Here is an 18,354-nt window from a genome sequence, read left to right as displayed (position 1 = left end):
CGTGCTAAATGCTATGCTAAATGCTATGCTAGCTATCAATACTCTTACACAAATTATTGATTTTCTATGGTTCAAAAGCATATTTTGAAAATCTGAGATGACAGTGTTGTTAAGAAAAGGCTGAGTTTGAGAACAGGCATATTTATTTCATTTCATTTGCGATTTTTAGAAATCGTTAACGTTGCGTTATGGTAATGAGCCTGAGGGTGTAGTCACGATCCCGGATCCGGGATGGCTAAGATCAAGAGGATAACTGTGACCTTAATTGCCTACCGTCTGTAAGCTGTTAGTGTCTTAAAACCTGTTGCGACTCCAGGGGCAGTATTTTCATTTTTGAAAAAAAAAACAGGATATTTTGTCAGGACAAGGTGCTAGAATATGCAAATATAATTGACAGCTTTGGATAGAAAACACTCTAACGTTTCCAAAACTGTAAAGATATTGTCTGTGAGTATAACAGAACTGATATTGCAGGCGAAAGCCTGAGAAAAATCCAATCCGGAAGTGACCAATTTGTAAGTCGCTCTGGATAAGAGCGTCTGCTAAATGACTTAAATGTAAATGTAAATGTGCTCCATGTTTTGAAAGCTCTGCGTTCCAATGAGTCCCTATTGAGCTGTGTATGTGCTATCAAACAGCTTACACTTTCTACGTATTCCCCAAGTTGTCTACAGCATTGTGACGTAGTTTTACGCATTTATGTTGAAGAATAGCCGTAGGCGGCTACATTGCGCAAGTGGTCACCTGATGTCTCCCAGGGTGACTCTCGCGTAAAATACAGAGGTAGCCATTACTCCAATCGGTCCTACTGAAAAACAAATTGTCCCGACGGATATATTGTTGAATAGATATTTGAAAAACACATTGGGGATTGATTATAAACAACGTTTTCCATGTTTTTGTCAATATTATGGAGCTAATTTGGAATATTTTTAGCCGTTTTCGTGACTGCAATTTCCGGGCGATTTCTCAGCCAAACGTGAAAAACAAACGGAGCTATTTCGCCTACAAAAATAATATTTTTGGAAAAAATGAACTTTGGCTATCTACCTGGGAGTCTCGTGAGTGAAATCATCCGAAGTTCATCAAAGGTAAACGATTTAATTTGATTGCTTTTCTGATTTTCGTGACAAGGTTGCCTGCTGATAGCAAGGCATAATGCTATGCTAGGCTATCGATAAACTTACACAAATGCTTGTCTAGCTTTGGCTGTAAAGCATATTTTGAAAATCTGACAGGGTGATTAACAAAAGGATAAGCTGTGTCCATAATATATTTCATTTGTGATTTTCATGAATAGGAATATTTTCTAGGGATATTTATGTCCGTTGCTAATTAGTTTCATGCGATGATTACGCTCCCGCGTGCGGGATGGGGAGTCAGTAGAGGTTAAGAGACATCTCCCACATTGCCTCTGATACCACATACCCCCCTTTGAGTGGTAACAGTGTAAAGACAAGGATTCAGCCACAATAATTACCTTAATACCAGAAGACAGCATTGTTGCTCTGTTAGACAAATTGAAAATCACAGGCAAGTAAAATATCCACACATTTGTGAATCATTGCATGAAGTGTGCAAAACTATGTGCAATATGGTTTCGATGCTCCTGTAAAGTTTGAATTGCTATTCTTATTTAGTTTGTTTATTTACTATGGTATTTACGGTATGACAATAGCTGCATGCTCTGATTTCAGAGGCCATATCACCGTAAATGCTGTATGACCACTGCAGATGTCAGATTGACCATGCAGAGCCTTTTACTGTATGAGCCTGGACTGAATATCTTCCTCCTCCTGCCACCACTATTTGAGTGTGTGAGTGTGTGTGTGTGTGTGTGTGTGTGTGTGTGTGTGTGTGTGTGTGTGTGTGTGTGTGTGTGTGTGTGTGTGTGTGTGTGTGTGTGTGTGTGTGTGTGTGTGTGTGTGTGTGTGTGTGTGTGTGTGTGTGTGTGTGTGTGTGTGTGTGAGTGTGTGTGCCTTCAATCTGTTCACATCACAGTTAACCTGACTGTCACATTCAGCAGGAGGAACGGGCCTTCAGCATCCATCAGACATAGTTAGTACGCAACCCAGATGGCATCCGATTCTCTATATGGACCATAGGGCTCAGTTAAAAAAATAACTGCACTATATAGGGAATAGGGTGCAATTTGGGATGCATCCTTAGAGAGAAAACAAGACAAAGGTCAGGACAGACAAGCTGGTACCGGGTAGAACAGAAGACGCCCCCGACTGCAGCCAGCCAGCAGCTGGAAGGGTTGATTGATTTCTAGCAGACACAGAACCCACTGTCTCACTGTACAGGGTTTAACCCATTGAGCGGAGCACAGAGGGGAGATTCACCACACCTCCGCTTATATTTCACACAGCATCAAGTAAAATACAGTCCTCTAGGCTTTCTTCTGAAATGCAGTATGTCAGTTAAAGGAGAAAATGGATGCATTTATCAAAAAATGAATATGATGCTCATATTAAGTACATAAAAGCGATCTAGTGGCTTTGGGCTAATATACAGTGCCTTGCTAATATACAGTATTCACCCCCATTGGCGTTTTTCCTATTTTGTTGCATTACAACCTGTAATTTAAATATATTTTTATTTGGATTTCATGTAATGAACATACACAAAATAGTCCAAATTGGTGAAGTGAAAAAATAAAAAATAAATCTAAAAAATACAAAAGGGAAAAGTGGTGTGTGCATATGTATTCACCCCTTTACTATGAATGAAGCTAAATAAGATCTGGTGCAACCAATTACCTTCAGAAGTCACACAATTAGTTAAATAAAGTCCACCTGTGTGCAATCTGTGTCACATGATCTCAGTATATATACACCTGTTCTGAAAGGCCCCAGAGTCTGCAACACCACTAAGCAAGGGGCTCCACCAAGCAAGGGGCACCATGAAGACCAAGGAGTTCTCCAAACAAGTCAGGGACAAAGTTGTGGAGAAGTACAGATCAGGGTTGGGTTACAAAAAAATATCAGAAACGTTGAACATCTCATGGAGCACCATTAAATCCATTATTAAAAAAAGGCAACACAGAGACCAAAGATAACCCCGAAGGAGCCGCAAAGCTCCACAGAGGACATTGGAGTATCTGTCCACAGGACCACTTTAAGCCGCACACACCACAGGGCTGGGCTTTACGGAAGAGTGGCCAGAAAAAAAACATTGTTTAAAGAAAAGAATAAGCAAACACGTTGGGTGTTCACCAAAAAGGGATATGTGAGACTCCCCAAACATATGTGAGACTCCCCAAACATATGTGAGACTCCCCAAACATATGTGAGACTCCCCAAACATATGTGAGACTCCCCAAACATATGGAAGAAGGTACTCTGGTCAGATGAGACTAAAATTGGGCTTTTTGGCCATCAAGAAAAACGCTATACCTGGTGCAAACCCAACACCTCCCATCACCCCGAGGACACCATCCCCTCAGTGAAGCATGGTGGTAGCAGCATCATGCTGTGTGGATGTTTTTCATCGGCAGGGACTGGGAAATTGGTCAGAATTGAAGGATGATGCTAAATACAGGGAAATTCTTGAGGGAAACCTGTTTCAGTCTTCCAGAGATTTGAGACTGGGACTGGAGAGTTTTGCCTTTAGTGGGCAAATTGCTGCATAAGGTGTCTCTACAAATGTGCCTTTAGGGGAAGGGGGGCTGGGGGTATGAATAGTTATGCATTGCGCTGCAAGTTTTCATTGCCTTTTTTTGTCTTAGTTTTCTGTTTTTTGTCTTATTTCTTTTTTGTTTCACAATAGAAAATATTTAGCATCTTCAAAGTGGTAGGCATGTTGTGTAAATCAAATGATAAAAATCTATTTTATTTCCAGGTTGTAAGGCAACAAAATAGGAAAAATGGCAAGGGGGGTGAATACTTTCGCAAGCCACTGTATCAACACAATGGGATCAGGCCTACTTCCCTACAGATCAGGAAACCTGGTAGATGCTTTGACCTACAGTAAAGTGGGCTCTGACCATCTTTGATCCATTTGTCATATCACATTTCGCTAACATGGTGCTTGGTGTTAAAGGAAACCTTGAAAAGTTCCCCACATAATGGACAGGTTATGGGAATACAGTCGATTTAGGAACTGAGATCCTGTCTCCGGACACTGCTTTGATTAAGTCTTTAATTTAAAGAAGCACCTGGCAGCTGTTGAATCTAAAGGGAAAGCAGGAGTGGAAGGTTGTGTGTTAAACTGTATAGTACAGGAAGGTACAGAAAGATGGAGAGACGATCAATCTGGCAGAAGTATTAACAACACACACTCAAAATATACATACATTTGTATGCACACACACACACAAACAAACATGTAGGTATACACACACACACACACACACACACACACACACACACACACACACACACACACACACACACACACACACACACACACACACACACACACACACACACACACAAACAAACATGTAGGAGTATATACACACACACACACACACACACACACACACACACACACACACACACACACACACACACACACACACACAAACATGTAGGAATATATACACACACACACACAAACAAACATGTGGGAATATATACACACACACAAACAAACACACACACACACACACACACACACACACACACACACACACACACACACACACACACACACACACACACACACACACACACACACACACACACACACACACACACACACACCTTCAGTATTCTAGGTTCTGGCCATGGGACCCAGGACTCCCCCCGGCTGCATGCTCCTTGGTCATCCTCTGTCTGCCAAACAGGCTGGGCTGCACCACTCTGGCAGGTGTACCCACAGTTCCTCTCTAAGACTGTACGTAGTCCGTCAAACACAACCACACTGGTGGTGCACCCCATCACTCCAGGTCCAAACAGGCATCACTCACTAGCCTCCTCAGGAGAGTCGGACGATGACCCAGTTCCCCAGATCCAGCCCTCCTCCAGATTGGTTCATCTTGAAAACCAGCCACACCCGGATCCACAACTTCCTAGGATGGCATAGCCCGGGAAGCCTGGAGAGAGAGTTTATCCAGCAAGGGAAAGAAGTCTCGGTCAGAGCCACAGCAGAGCAGAGCTCTCCCAGCCTGTGTTTGCAGGATGCCTCAGTCAGCAGTCAGAGGGAGAAAGAGGGAGGGAGAGAGAGAGAGAGGGAGGCAGAGAGAGAGAGAGAGGGAGAGAGTGAGGGAGGCAGAGAGAGAGGGAGGGAGAGAGAGTGAGAGATGGGGGGATGAGGGATGCTGTGAGTGCTGCTGCAGCCAACGCTGAACCTTTTTAAAATGCAGCTTCTATCAGCTGCTTCTGCGGATCTCTCTCTCTCTCTCTCTCTCTCTCTCTCTCTCTCTCTCTCTCTCTCTCTCTCTCTCTCTCTCTCTCTCCCTCCCCTTGCCTCTCTCCCTCTCGCTCCCCTGCCTCTCCCTTCTTTGAAACCTCAATTCTCTTTTTCCCCCCATATTCACAGTCAGCCTACACATCTGTGAATGAAAATATTAGCTTTTGTTTCATTCTTTGGAGAATGCATTCAGAAAGAAGCAGGCATAACCACACCCTAATCCAGTAGTGAAAGCTCTGCAAGGGGAGGGGATGTGACCACGAAGATCAAGGAGTTGACTAAGGACTAAATTAAGTGTACTAACTCCAGGTCTTCATTCAGAAGGGAGGCTGTTTCTACAGTCAGGCAAAGTAGCTTTGCATTCAGAAGGGAGGCTGTTTCCACAGTCAGGCAAAGTAGCTTTGCATTCAGAAGGGAGGCTGTTTCCACAGTCAGGCAAAGTAGCTTTGCATTCAGAAGGGAGGCTGTCTCTACAGTCAGGCAAAGTAGCTTTGCATTCAGAAGGGAGGCTGTCTCTACAGTCAGGCAAAGTAGCTTTGCATTCAGAAGGGAGTCTGTTTCCACAGTCAGGCAAAGTAGCTTTGCATTCAGAAGGGAGGCTGTCTCTACAGTCAGGCAAAGTAGCTTTGCATCCAGAAGGGAGGCTGTCTCTACAGTCAGGCAAAGTAGCTTTGCATGCAGAATGGAGGCTGTTTCCACAGTCAGGCAAAGTAGCTTTGCATTCAGAAGGGAGACTGTCTCTACAGTCAGGCAAAGTAGCTCTTCATCCAGAAGGGAGACTGTTTCTACAGTCAGGCAAAGTAGCTTTGCATGCAGAATGGAGGCTGTTTCCACAGCCAGGCAAAGTAGCTTTGCATTCAGAAGGGAGGCTGTCTCTACAGTCAGGCAAAGTAGCTTTGCATCCAGAAGGGAGGCTGTCTCTACAGTCAGGCAAAGTAGCTTTGCATGCAGAATGGAGGCTGTTTCCACAGTCAGGCAAAGTAGCTTTGCATTCAGAAGGGAGGCTGTTTCTACAGTCAGACAAAGAGGAACATGGCTGAGTGCTTATTCAGTCCAAGTGGGAAACAAGGAGTAACAAGGGACAACATTTCCCTGAATCAAATTATTGAGTTAACCTAATTTCCACTTGACTAAATCATGAATAATGACATAGCAGCATACTGATTAAGGAAAGCCTTAATGAAAACATTGATTTAAAACTTCATCCTCGGGTCAGGATGTTTGGAAAGCAGTTTTCTAAATGAACATGAAAAACTGGATTTGTGGCAAACCTTCTCTGTGACTTGACATACTAACAGCAGCTGAATCAATCAGACTGTATTCAAAGACAAATCTACTTTACGTTAGAAACCTAGAGAATGTCAGATATGGTAAAAATAAACAAATAAATAATAAAAAATGTGCTGACCAGTGCTTTTGCAGCGTAGCCTAGTGGTTAGAGCGTTGGACTAGTAACCGGAAGGTTGCAAGTTCAAATCCCCGAGCTGACAAGGTACAAATCTGTCATTCTGCCCCTGAACAGGCAGTTAACCACACCGCACACTGCCCTAACCCACCTGAACAAGAGGAATACCTATGTGAGAATGCTGTTCATCGACTACAGCTCGGCATTCAACACCATAGTACCCTCCAAGCTTGTCATCAAGCTCGAGACCCTGGGTCTCGACCCCGCCCTGTGCAACTGGGTACTGGACTTCCTGACGGGCCGCCCCCAGGTGGTGAGGGTAGGCAACAACATCTCCTCCCCGCTGATCCTCAAAAATGGGGCCCCACAAGGGTGCGTTCTGAGCCCTCTCCTGTACTCCCTGTTCACCCACGACTGCGTGGCCAAGCACGCCTCCAACTCAATCATCAAGTTTGCGGACGACACAACAGTGGTAGGCTTGATTACCAACAACGACGAGACGGCCTACAGGGAGGAGGTGAGGGCCCTCGGAGTGTGGTGTCAGGAAAATAACCTCACACTCAACGTCAACAAAACTAAGGAGATGATTGTGGACTTCAGGAAACAGCAGAGGGAACACCCCCCTATCCACATCAATGGAACAGTAGTGGAGAGGGTAGCAAGTTTTAAGTTCCTCGGCATACACATCACAGACAAACTGAATTGGTCCAATCACACTGACAGTGTCGTGAAGAAGGCGCAGCAGCGCCTCTTCAACCTCAGGAGGCTGAAGAAATTTGGCTTGTCACCAAAAGCACGGCAACTGCTCCGCCCTCAACCATAAGGCTCTCCAGAGGGTAGTGAGGTCTGCACAACGCATCACCGGGGGCAAACTACCTGCCCTCCAGGACACCTACACCACCCGATGTTACAGGAAGGCCATAAAGATTATCAAGGACATCAACCACCCGAACCACTGCCTGTTCACCGCGCTATCATCCAGAAGGCGAGGTCAGTACAGGTGCATCAAAGCTGGGACCGAGAGACTGAAAAACAGCTTCTATCTCAAGGCCATCAGACTGTTAACCTCTTAGAACTCTTGCTCTATACTGCCCCTGTTGGAGAAAGTGCGTGCCCATAGTAAACTGAAAATATTTTTCCCCAAAATTGCTAATATATGCATATAAAAAGTTTGAGCGAGCCGAAACCTCTCGGCCAAGCGAAAAAAAAGGTGACTGTTACGCGCGCTCTGGCCGGGTGATGTATTTTCTTCAGGATCGATTAAACGACGTGTGTGTTTCTGTTCGTCCTCAAGATTTCTGTGCACCTTTATAACATGTTAAAGCTTAATTATAAACATAGTTTGACAAGTTTACTCGACATATAATATGTAATTTCAACGTTTTGGTGCGCATCCACTTGAATTTTGCCTACATTTAGACCGAAATGTGGCTATTTTGAGAACCGAAAGACGCAGACTTGAAAACTAAACGCTGGTTTGGTAAGTATAATCCCTTCCAGGTCTTTTGATGGAAGAACAGCAAAGGTAAGGGAATATTTATGTGGTAAATTTGGGTTTCTGTCGACTCCAAGATAGAGGAGCCAGAATGCTACTTTTGGAGCGCCGACTCCTAGTATAGCCTAGTGAACGCAACCTGTAACGTTAAAAATAAATGTAACACAGCGATTGCATTTAGAAGAAGTGTATCTTCCTATACATATGTAAAACATGCATATTTAGTCAAAGTTTATGATGTGTATTCCTTGTTAGCTGACGTTATCTGCCGGAGCTATCTGCATTTCTCCTGACATTTTAGTAGCATTTTTTTGAACGATGCATCATTGTAAACAGAGATTTATGGATATATATTGCAGATTATTGAAAAAAAATGAATGTACTGTGTAACATGTTATATTACTGTCATCTGATGAAGATTTCAAAAGGTTAGTGAAATTATTTTTATTTTAATCCTGCGTTTGTTGATTGCATATTTTTTCCTACTTGGCTATGCAAATGAGCTATGTCTGTGGTGGTGGTTTGACATAAATATGTGCTATGTTTTCGCCGTAAAACATTTTAGAAATCTGACTTGCTGGGTAGATAAACAACTTGTTTATCTTTCATTTGAGCTATTTTACTTGTTAATGTGTGGAGGTTAAATATTTTCAGGAATATTTTTTCGCATTGTGCATTATGCTAATGAGCTTGAGCCGTAGTCACGAACCCGGATCCGGTAATGGTAGACTATGAGGTTAAACAGCCACCACTAACATTGAGTGGCTGCTGCCAACACACTGTCATTGACACTGACCCAACTCCAGCCACTTTAATAATGGGAATTGATGGGAAATTATGTAAATATATCACTAGCCACTTTAAACAATGCTACCATATATAATGTTACTTACCCTACATTATTCATCTCATATGCATACGTATATACTGTACTCTACATCATCGACTGCATCCTTATGTAATACATGTATCACTAGCCACTTTAACTATGCCACTTTGTTTACTTTGTCTACATCTCATATGTATATACTGTACTCGAAACCATCTACTGTATGCTGCTCTGTACCATCACTCGTTCATATATCCTTATGTACATATTCTTTATCCCCTTACACTGTGTATAAGACAGTAGTTTTGGAATTGTTAGTTAGATTACTTGTTGGTTATCACTGCATTGTCGGAACTAGAAGCACAAGCATTTCGCTACACTCGCATTAACATCTGCTAACCATGTGTATGTGACAAATAAAATTTGATTTGATTTAACCCACTGTTCCTAGGCAGTCATTGAAAATAAGAATTTGTTCTTAACTGACTTGCCTAGTTAAATAAAGGTAAATTTAAATTTACAAAACACAGCAGAGACGGATAAGGATTTAGGCTTTGTATGCTAAGACAGGGGTTTCCAAACTTTTGTTGCCCAGTGACCCTCTGCAGTTTAGAAAATGCTGTCATAATGCTGTGCTGATAAACATTTGCAATACATGTTTAACTTGTTAACATGTAACTTGTTAACATGTTTAACCCAGGCAAACCAGTGACCCCGGCCCAGGCAAACCGGTGACCCCAGGACACCCAATATACTATATGTTACAAAAATATGTTTTTTTAACCTCTTGGATTTAGGGGGCGCTATTTAAATTTTTGGATGAAAAACGTTCCCGTTTTAAACAAGATATTTTGTTGCGCGAAAGATGCGCGACTATGCACATAATTGACAGCTTTGGATAGAAAACACTCTGACGTTTCCAAAACTGCAAAGATATTGTCTGTGAGTGCCACAGAACTGATGTTACAGGCGAAACCAAGATAAAAATCCAACCAGGAAGTGCCGCATTTTTTAAAACCGACTCCTTATATGGCTGTGAATGAGCTTACGTTTTCCACGTTTCCCCCAAGGTGTCTACAGCATTGCGATGTCTTTTTAGGCATTTCCATTGAAGAATGGCTGTAAGGGACATATATAGCATGTGGTCATATGGTGTCTCCCGCAGAAAATATTGCGTAAAATACTGAGGTAGCCATTTTTCCAATCGCTTCTTATGAGAAACCAATTGCCTCGACGGATATATTATCGAATATATATGTTAATAACACCTTGAGGATGGATCCTAAACAACGTTTGCCGTGTTTCTGTCGATATTATGGAGCAAATTTTGAAAAAAGTTTGGCGTTATAGTTGCAGCATTTTCCGGTCAATTTCTCAGCCAAGCATGATGAAGAAACGGGAGCTATTTCGGAAAAAATGAACATTTGCTATCTAACTGGGAGTCTCCTGAGTGAAAGCATCTGAAGTTTTTCAAGGGAAAATTATTTAATTTGGTTGCTTTTCTTATTTTTGTGAAAATGTTGCCTGCTGCCAGCAGAGCCTAGCATAGCATTATGCCATGATAAACTTACACAAATGCTTGTCTAACGTTTGCTGTAACGCATATTTTGAAAATCTGAGATGACAGTGTTGTTAACAAAAGGCTAAGCTTGTGTTTGAATATATTTATTTCATTAAATTGCGATTTTCATGAATAGGAAAAGTTTATGTCCGCTGCGTTATGCTAATGCATTTGAGGCTATGATTACGCTCCCGGATACGGGTTTGCTCGTCGTAAGAGGTTTTAAATAAAGTTTTGTCTTATCATCAGGTGAATGATAATGGCAAGTATAAGTAATCAATATTTGAAAATGAACAGATTTGATAAGACAGTTTCATTATTTTGACTTCCCCAAAATTAATTGGAAATGTACACTCGTAACATAGTCTATTAACTAGCAAATCTACTGCAACTCTACAAATGCTCCCATAGAGCTGAGAGAATTCTGCTGTTTTTAAGCTCATTTCCAGCAATTCTTCGCTGTTTGGCATGGAGCTAAGAGACCATTTTTCAGTTTTAAAGCTAATTTCCTGACATTCTACGCATTTTGCATGGCTAATGCTGTTTCTCTGCTCAAACATAACAAAATCAAGAGCTTTGTCCTCCCTGTTCTGCCAAGTCAATAAAAAAATATTAGAAGGGCAATTCCATGGTAACGCACTTTAAAATGTGCGTTACCGTGGAAAACAAAAACCATTCATTTCAAGGTCTACCGAACCATACAACTCTAAGCACCTCTTTTAAAAATGTCCACTGAAAATGTGCACTGGTAAATCTCCCTCAGGTTTTCATGCAACCACATTTTCCAAAAACTCTTAAATATCTGCTCCGAATTAAGATTCAAAGATGTCTACAGAAAGAATGGCGTGTCGGCTATTACATGGCACCTTGACCTTGAAAAAAGTAACTTTTGGTTATTGAACGACAGTAAGTGAAGTGGATTTACACCCAGTAACAGAATTACGGTAACGGAATCACGCAAGTTTTTTTACACAACTTTTGACATCACAGCGCAGCACAGCAGAATACAGTAGAGTACAGTGCAGTACAATTAAGCACAGCAGAGTACAGTAGAGTACAGTGCAGTACAATTAAGCGCAGCAGAGTAGAGTAGGGTAAAGTACAGCACAGCAGACTACAGTAGTGTACAGTGCAGTACAATAAAGTAGAGTAGAGTAGAGTAGAGTAGGGTAAAGTACAGCACAGCAGAGTACAGTAGAGTACAGTGCAGTACAATAAAGTAGAGTAGAGTAGGGTAAAGTACAGCACAGTAGAGTATAGTAGAGTACAGTGCAGTACAATTAAGCACAGCAGAGTAGAGTAGGGTAAAGTACAGCACAGCAGAGTACAGTAGAGTACAGTAGAGTACAGTGCAGTACAATAAAGTAGAGTAGAGTAGAGTAGAGTACAGCACAGCAGAGTACAGTAGAGTACAGTGCAGTACAATTAAGCACAGCAGAGTAGAGTAGGGTAAAGTACAGCACAGCAGAGTACAGTAGATTACAGTGCAGTACAATAAAGCAGAGCAGAGTAGAGTAGGGTAAAGTACAGCACAGCAGAGTACAGTAGAGTATAGTAGAGTACAGTGCATCACAATAAAGTAGAGTAGGGTAAAGTACAGTGCAGTAGAGTACAGTAGAGTAAATAAACTCAGTACAGTAGAGTATAATATACTGTACTCTACTTTTCTTTACTGTACTGTATTCTACTGTGCCATATTCACTGTACTGTCCCCTACTGTATTGTACTGTATTGTGCTGTATTGTACTTTATTGTACTGTACTGTGCCGTGTTAGCCAAACTTGTGAAAAATATTGTATGTCTATGATAGGTTCAGCTTTGGTCCTGTCCGGTCCCTCTGTGGATGTTAACATCAAGGCCAAGTATATATGGTACAGCATGTCTCCTAGTTACTGCAGTACATACAGTACCGCATGTCTCCTAGTTACTGCAGTACATACAGTACCGCATGTCTCCTAGTTACTGAAGTACATATAGTACAGCATCTCTCCTGGTTACTGAAGAACAGTACATCTTCCTATATAATGGAAAGGTTGATCCACCAGAAATAGGACGGATAATAAGTACACAATTTAGAATGAGATTCATTCTAAAACATATGAATATTTAATTTGTTATGAATTTAGAAGTACAAATGTATGCAAACAGTGGCTGCGGTCTGTCAATGGGTAAGGGGAAATTCACCTAAGAATGGCATCAGCGTAAATCCATTTTAATTCAATCACTTTGACAGCATCTAGTTTGATAAAAAAATAATGTATAAAAATGTATATGTTTATATGTTTGCCCAAGTGACTTTTTGGACCTGAATGCAAAAACATTCAGGAGACACAGTTGCTCAAAGTTGAGTCATTTTGCATACCCCACAATACCATTAAACATCCATGTGTCATGACGTTGGCCTGTGGATAAGGTTTATAACCTCCCCCATAAATACCTTTCTCCCTTCCCTCTATCTTGACTCTACAGAGAGACTCTTGAATAGCCTTTGTTAAACAGAGATGCTGGGAACATCAGAAGGTGGGGGAAATGAACCATATTTTGGTAATCCAACCAGTTGAACATATGCGTTGGTACTTAATGAATATGATGCCAGTTTGGTTGTCATCTGAGACATTCTCATCAATGATAGGATGACATAAACGGTACAGTGGAAAGTCTGCACATTATAGTTATCAGATTCACATGGAATTGTTGTGCAATTTAAATGTTTGAATATGAAATTATTTGGGAGGGGATGAAATGTGATTTTAGCTTCTAAAATGTGAGAATTAGGTATTCATGAGTGAATTAGGCCTGACTCAGTGGCCCGCCCACGTGAAGACACATTGGTTATGAAACTATGAAACACACCCTCCTCTCCCTTCCTATATAAAGCCTTGAAGACAATATAACTTTCTGTTCTGGGTACATTATCCCACGTTTGCAACAGCAGCTGCAAACGTGGGATAAGAAAGAACAGACAGAGTATCCCGTCTACCACACAACGACGTTACTACAATGTATCTACTTTACCACCAGAGACATTCTTCCGAGGACAGGAATATCTCTGTTGGCCAACACGACCAGCATCTACGACCAACCTACCGAAGCGCAGCTCAGAGTAAATATTTATAGCATTTTCCTTTTCCAAATGGGCGGTAATTTAGAATGCATAAGATTCTGTATTTACGATAGAGTAGCTGCCTACGGCCCAATAGAGACATCGCTCATCCCTTGGTTCTTCAGTCTTCCCGCTCTTTCACTCAAACCCAGCCCCCTTTTCTTTGGGTAACCAGCTGTGATATCTGTTCCGTCCGCTTGGGACGTTTAACTTTATGACATAATTTGTAATCAAGGTATGATTCATTCTGTGTAGACGTAATTCTGTGTGATTAGTTAGGTATTTAGTAAATAAATAATTTAACCCAATTTTGTATTGCTGATTCAACTTGTTAGCCAGGGTTCGTGAAGATAACCAAGAATTTACAACTTTCAGATGAGACTGAATTAAGGTGACGATTAATATTGACTGCTATTGATATAAAATATTACTAGGTCTTTAAGAGTTTATTCGGAAGATAACAGCTCTATAAATATTATTTCGTGGTGCCCTGACTTTCTAGTTAATTACATTTATCTGATTAACTCAATCAGGTAATATTAATTACAGAGAAAGGATTTTATAGAATAGCATGTCATATCACTTAATCCGGCATAGCCAAAGACACGACACATGTTATTGGAAAAGATGGCCGGTTTGATATTATTAAAAAGCTTGGTTGTCAAACCATTTGATTATTTATTGAAAACAATAAATGTAATAACATTTTTTTATTTTTTATCTTTAATGTCAATTATCTAAAAACATGTAAATGTAAAAATACTAACGTAATATATTATTCACATTTCACATCATCTGAGCTTTTTGTGTTGTGCCCGCCATCGGTTGAGACACACCATGCTCTTGCAGTCAGTCTATGGGTACAGGTTAATTCACTTAAGAATGACTGCAGTCTGTCTATGGGTACAGGTTAATTCACTTAAGAATGACTGCAGTCTGTCTATGGGTACAGGTTAATTCACTTAAGAATGACTGCAGTCAGTCTATGGGTACAGGTTAATTCACTTAAGAATGACTGCAGTCTGTCTATGGGTACAGGTTAATTCACTTAAGAATGACTGCAGTCTGTCTATGGGTACAGATTAATTCACTTAAGAATGACTGCAGTCTGTCTATGGGTACAGGTTAATTCACTTAAGAATGGCTGCAGTCTGTCTATGGGTACAGGGTAATTCACTTAAGAATGGCTGCAGTCTGTCTATGGGTACAGGATAATTCACCTAAGAATGACTGCAGTCTGTCTATGGGTACAGGGTAATTCACCTAAGAATGACTGCAGTCTGTCTATGGGTACAGGGTAATTCACTTAAGAATGACTGCAGTCTGTCTATGGGTACAGGGTAATTCACCTAAGAATGACTGCAGTCTGTCTATGGGTACAGGTTAATTCACCTAAGAATGACTGCAGTCTGTCTATGGGTACAGGTTAATTCACCTAAGAATGACTGCAGTCTGTCTATGGGTACAGGTTAATTCACTTAAGAATGACTGCAGTCTGTCTATGGGTACAGGTTAATTCACTTAAGAATGACTGCAGTCTGTCTATGGGTACAGGTTAATTCACTTAAGAATGACTGCAGTCTGTCTATGGGTACAGGTTAATTCACTTAAGAATGACTGCAGTCTGTCTATGGGTACAGGTTAATTCACTTAAGAATGGCTGCAGTCTGTCTATGGGTACAGGGTAATTCACTTAAGAATGGCTGCAGTCTGTCTATGGGTACAGGATAATTCACCTAAGAATGACTGCAGTCTGTCTATGGGTACAGGGTAATTCACCTAAGAATGACTGCAGTCTGTCTATGGGTACAGGGTAATTCACTTAAGAATGACTGCAGTCTGTCTATGGGTACAGGGTAATTCACCTAAGAATGACTGCAGTCTGTCTATGGGTACAGGTTAATTCACCTAAGAATGACTGCAGTCTGTCTATGGGTACAGGTTAATTCACCTAAGAATGACTGCAGTCTGTCTATGGGTTCAGGTTAATTCACCTAAGAATGACTGCAGTCTGTCTATGGGTACAGGGTAATTCACCTAAGAATGACTGCAGTCTGTCTATGGGTACAGGGTAATTCACTTAAGAATGACTGCAGTCTGTCTATGGGTACAGGGTAATTCACCTAAGAATGACTGCAGTCTGTCTATGGGTACAGGTTAATTCACCTAAGAATGACTGCAGTCTGTCTATGGGTACAGGTTAATTCACCTAAGAATGACTGCAGTCTGTCTATGGGTTCAGGGTAATTCACTTAAGAATGGCTGCAGTCTGTCTATGGGTACAGGGTAATTCACTTAAGAATGGCTGCAGTCTGTCTATGGGTACAGGTTAATTCACTTAAGAATGACTGCAGTCTGTCTATGGGTACAGGGTAATTCACTTAAGAATGGCTGCAGTCTGTCTATGGGTACAGGTTAATTCACCTAAGAATGACTGCAGTCTGTCTATGGGTACAGGTTAATTCACCTAAGAATGACTGCAGTCTGTCTATGGGTACAGGTTAATTCACCTAAGAATGACTGCAGTCTGTCTATGGGTACAGGTTAATTCACTTAAGAATGACTGCAGTCTGTCTATGGGTACAGGTTAATTCACTTAAGAATGACTGCAGTCTGTCTATGGGTACAGGTTAATTCACTTAAGAATGACTGCAGTCTGTCTATGGGTACAGGTTAATTCACTTAAGAATGACTGCAGTCTGTCTATGGGTACAGGTTAATTCACTTAAGAATGACTGCAGTCTGTCTATGGGTTCAGGTTAATTCACCTAAGAATGGCTGCAGTCTGTCTATGGGTACAGGTTAATTCACTTAAGAATGACTGCAGTCTGTCTATGGGTTCAGGGTAATTCACTTAAGAATGGCTGCAGTCTGTTTATGGGTACAGGTTAATTCACCTAAGAATGACTGCAGTCTGTCTATGGGTACAGGTTAATTCACCTAAGAAAGACTGCAGTCTGTCTATGGGTTCAGGGTAATTCACTTAAGAATGGCTGCAGTCTGTCTATGGGTTCAGGTTAATTCACTTAAGAATGACTGCAGTCTGTCTATGGGTACAGGTTAATTCACCTAAGAATGACTGCAGTCTGTCTATGGGTACAGGGTAATTCACTTAAGAATGGCTGCAGTCTGTCTATGGGTACAGGGTAATTCACTTAAGAATGGCTGCAGTCTGTCTATGGGTACAGGTTAATTCACTTAAGAATGACTGCAGTCTGTCTATGGGTACAGGATAATTCACTTAAGAATGGCTACAGTCTGTTTTATGGGTACAGGGTAATTTACCTACGAGTGGTGGCAGTCTGTCTATGTGCTACTCCATTACAATAACAGCTATACTGAGGGGGAAATAACATTGATCAGGACACACACCACATGCAGCATGAAAAGTGCTTCCTAAGGTTCAGTGTGCTGAACTCCCTCTGCATGCGTGTCTGTGCTCTGTTAATATTTCAGCAGCATTTGACACACTGAACTACATTAGACTAGGAGGAAGAGATGAGCTGTGGAGGACAGCAGCTGTGCCCGGGTATAAGGGGATTCAGATGGAGAGAGAGAGAGAGGGAGAGAGAGAGATGGAGAGCTGGAGTAGGGACAGAGGGAGAAGACTATACTCACTGATTAGAAATACATCCACTCTCCCCATCCCCCATAGCCTGCATTCTAAAGCAGGATAGACTGTCAGATGGTGGAAAGAGGGCTTTTAGGCTTAACATACAGAACAGCAAGTCGCTTGCTGTGGTGAGTGCAGTGAACCCATCCCCTAAGTAAGGTAAAGGGAAGTAGGATCATGTACTGTATATTATATTAATAATATTATGACAAAGCAAAGTCAGAGTGACTTTACAGCAGAGTGGTTTCATACGAAACCAGGCCACAAAATTAAATCCATAGAAGCCTCCATCATCTTTCATCTGTAGGTGGGACAATGTTTTACCACTTGCTCTGTAATACGAGTAGTATTTTGATTTGAATAAAAATATGTTTACATAAAAATATTAATATTGAAAAATGTTAACATGAATATTGTAAAAACTACATTTAAAAAAAAATGGTTGAATGTTTTAATACAGTGTATTATTGGACATAATATAGTCTACAGGCATATCACCACTCCAGAGTGGGATCTATGTTAGTTTTAAAGATTTGATTCATTTTCTACAGAGAAACTGGCATAGTAGGCAATGTAACAAATCACAGGCCTCCTTTTACTTGTATTGTTGGCCATCCTATAAATCACCAGCAGAGGGCGACCATTTTGAATCCATTTTCACATTCACTCTGTATGTTTACAAATTGGTCATATCTCGTAAAGTAGCAGAGATCCCAATCTGGAACAGTAATATGCCCGAACAGTATATTATGTTCAACAATATATTGAAACATTCACCAAATTCAAAATTGTATATTTTCAATATTCATAAATTAATGTACTTTTTAATTTTAAAATGTTGCTTTCAGATACAAATGTAAAAAATACACATAGTGTACAAAGCATTAAGAACACCTTCCAAATTTTGAGTGGCACCCTTTTGGCAGGAATTACAGTTGTGAGTCTTCTTCGGCACGTCTCTAAAAGTAAACACCTGGATTGTGCAATATT

At 41.1% G+C, this 18,354-nt stretch overlaps 1 protein-coding gene across 13 annotated transcripts in view; it reads right to left on the bottom strand.

The window, feature by feature from the left end:
* LOC118386441 (dedicator of cytokinesis protein 9-like) overlaps positions 1-18,354 on the bottom strand; it is a 195,835-nt gene that overhangs the window by 126,157 nt on the left and 51,324 nt on the right. For 2 of the 13 annotated variants that reach the window (XR_008140215.1, XM_052523012.1), the window contains exon 1: positions 4,710-5,396. The exons of 4 other annotated variants lie outside the window; for them this stretch is intronic. Coding sequence is in view for 8 of the 9 variants with exons in the window: in XM_052523012.1 (XP_052378972.1) it covers positions 4,710-4,886 (177 nt within the window). In the remaining variant the exon portion in view is untranslated. Of the gene's footprint in view, positions 1-4,709; positions 5,399-18,354 lie in introns of those variants that run through there. 7 more of the 13 variants (XM_052523009.1, XM_052523005.1, XM_052523004.1 and 4 more) reach the window with 5 other exon arrangements.

This window comes from Oncorhynchus keta, chromosome 7 (assembly GCF_023373465.1).
Source record: "Oncorhynchus keta strain PuntledgeMale-10-30-2019 chromosome 7, Oket_V2, whole genome shotgun sequence".
NCBI lineage: Eukaryota > Metazoa > Chordata > Actinopteri > Salmoniformes > Salmonidae > Oncorhynchus > Oncorhynchus keta.
This window is presented reverse-complemented; position numbering and strand designations above follow the sequence as displayed.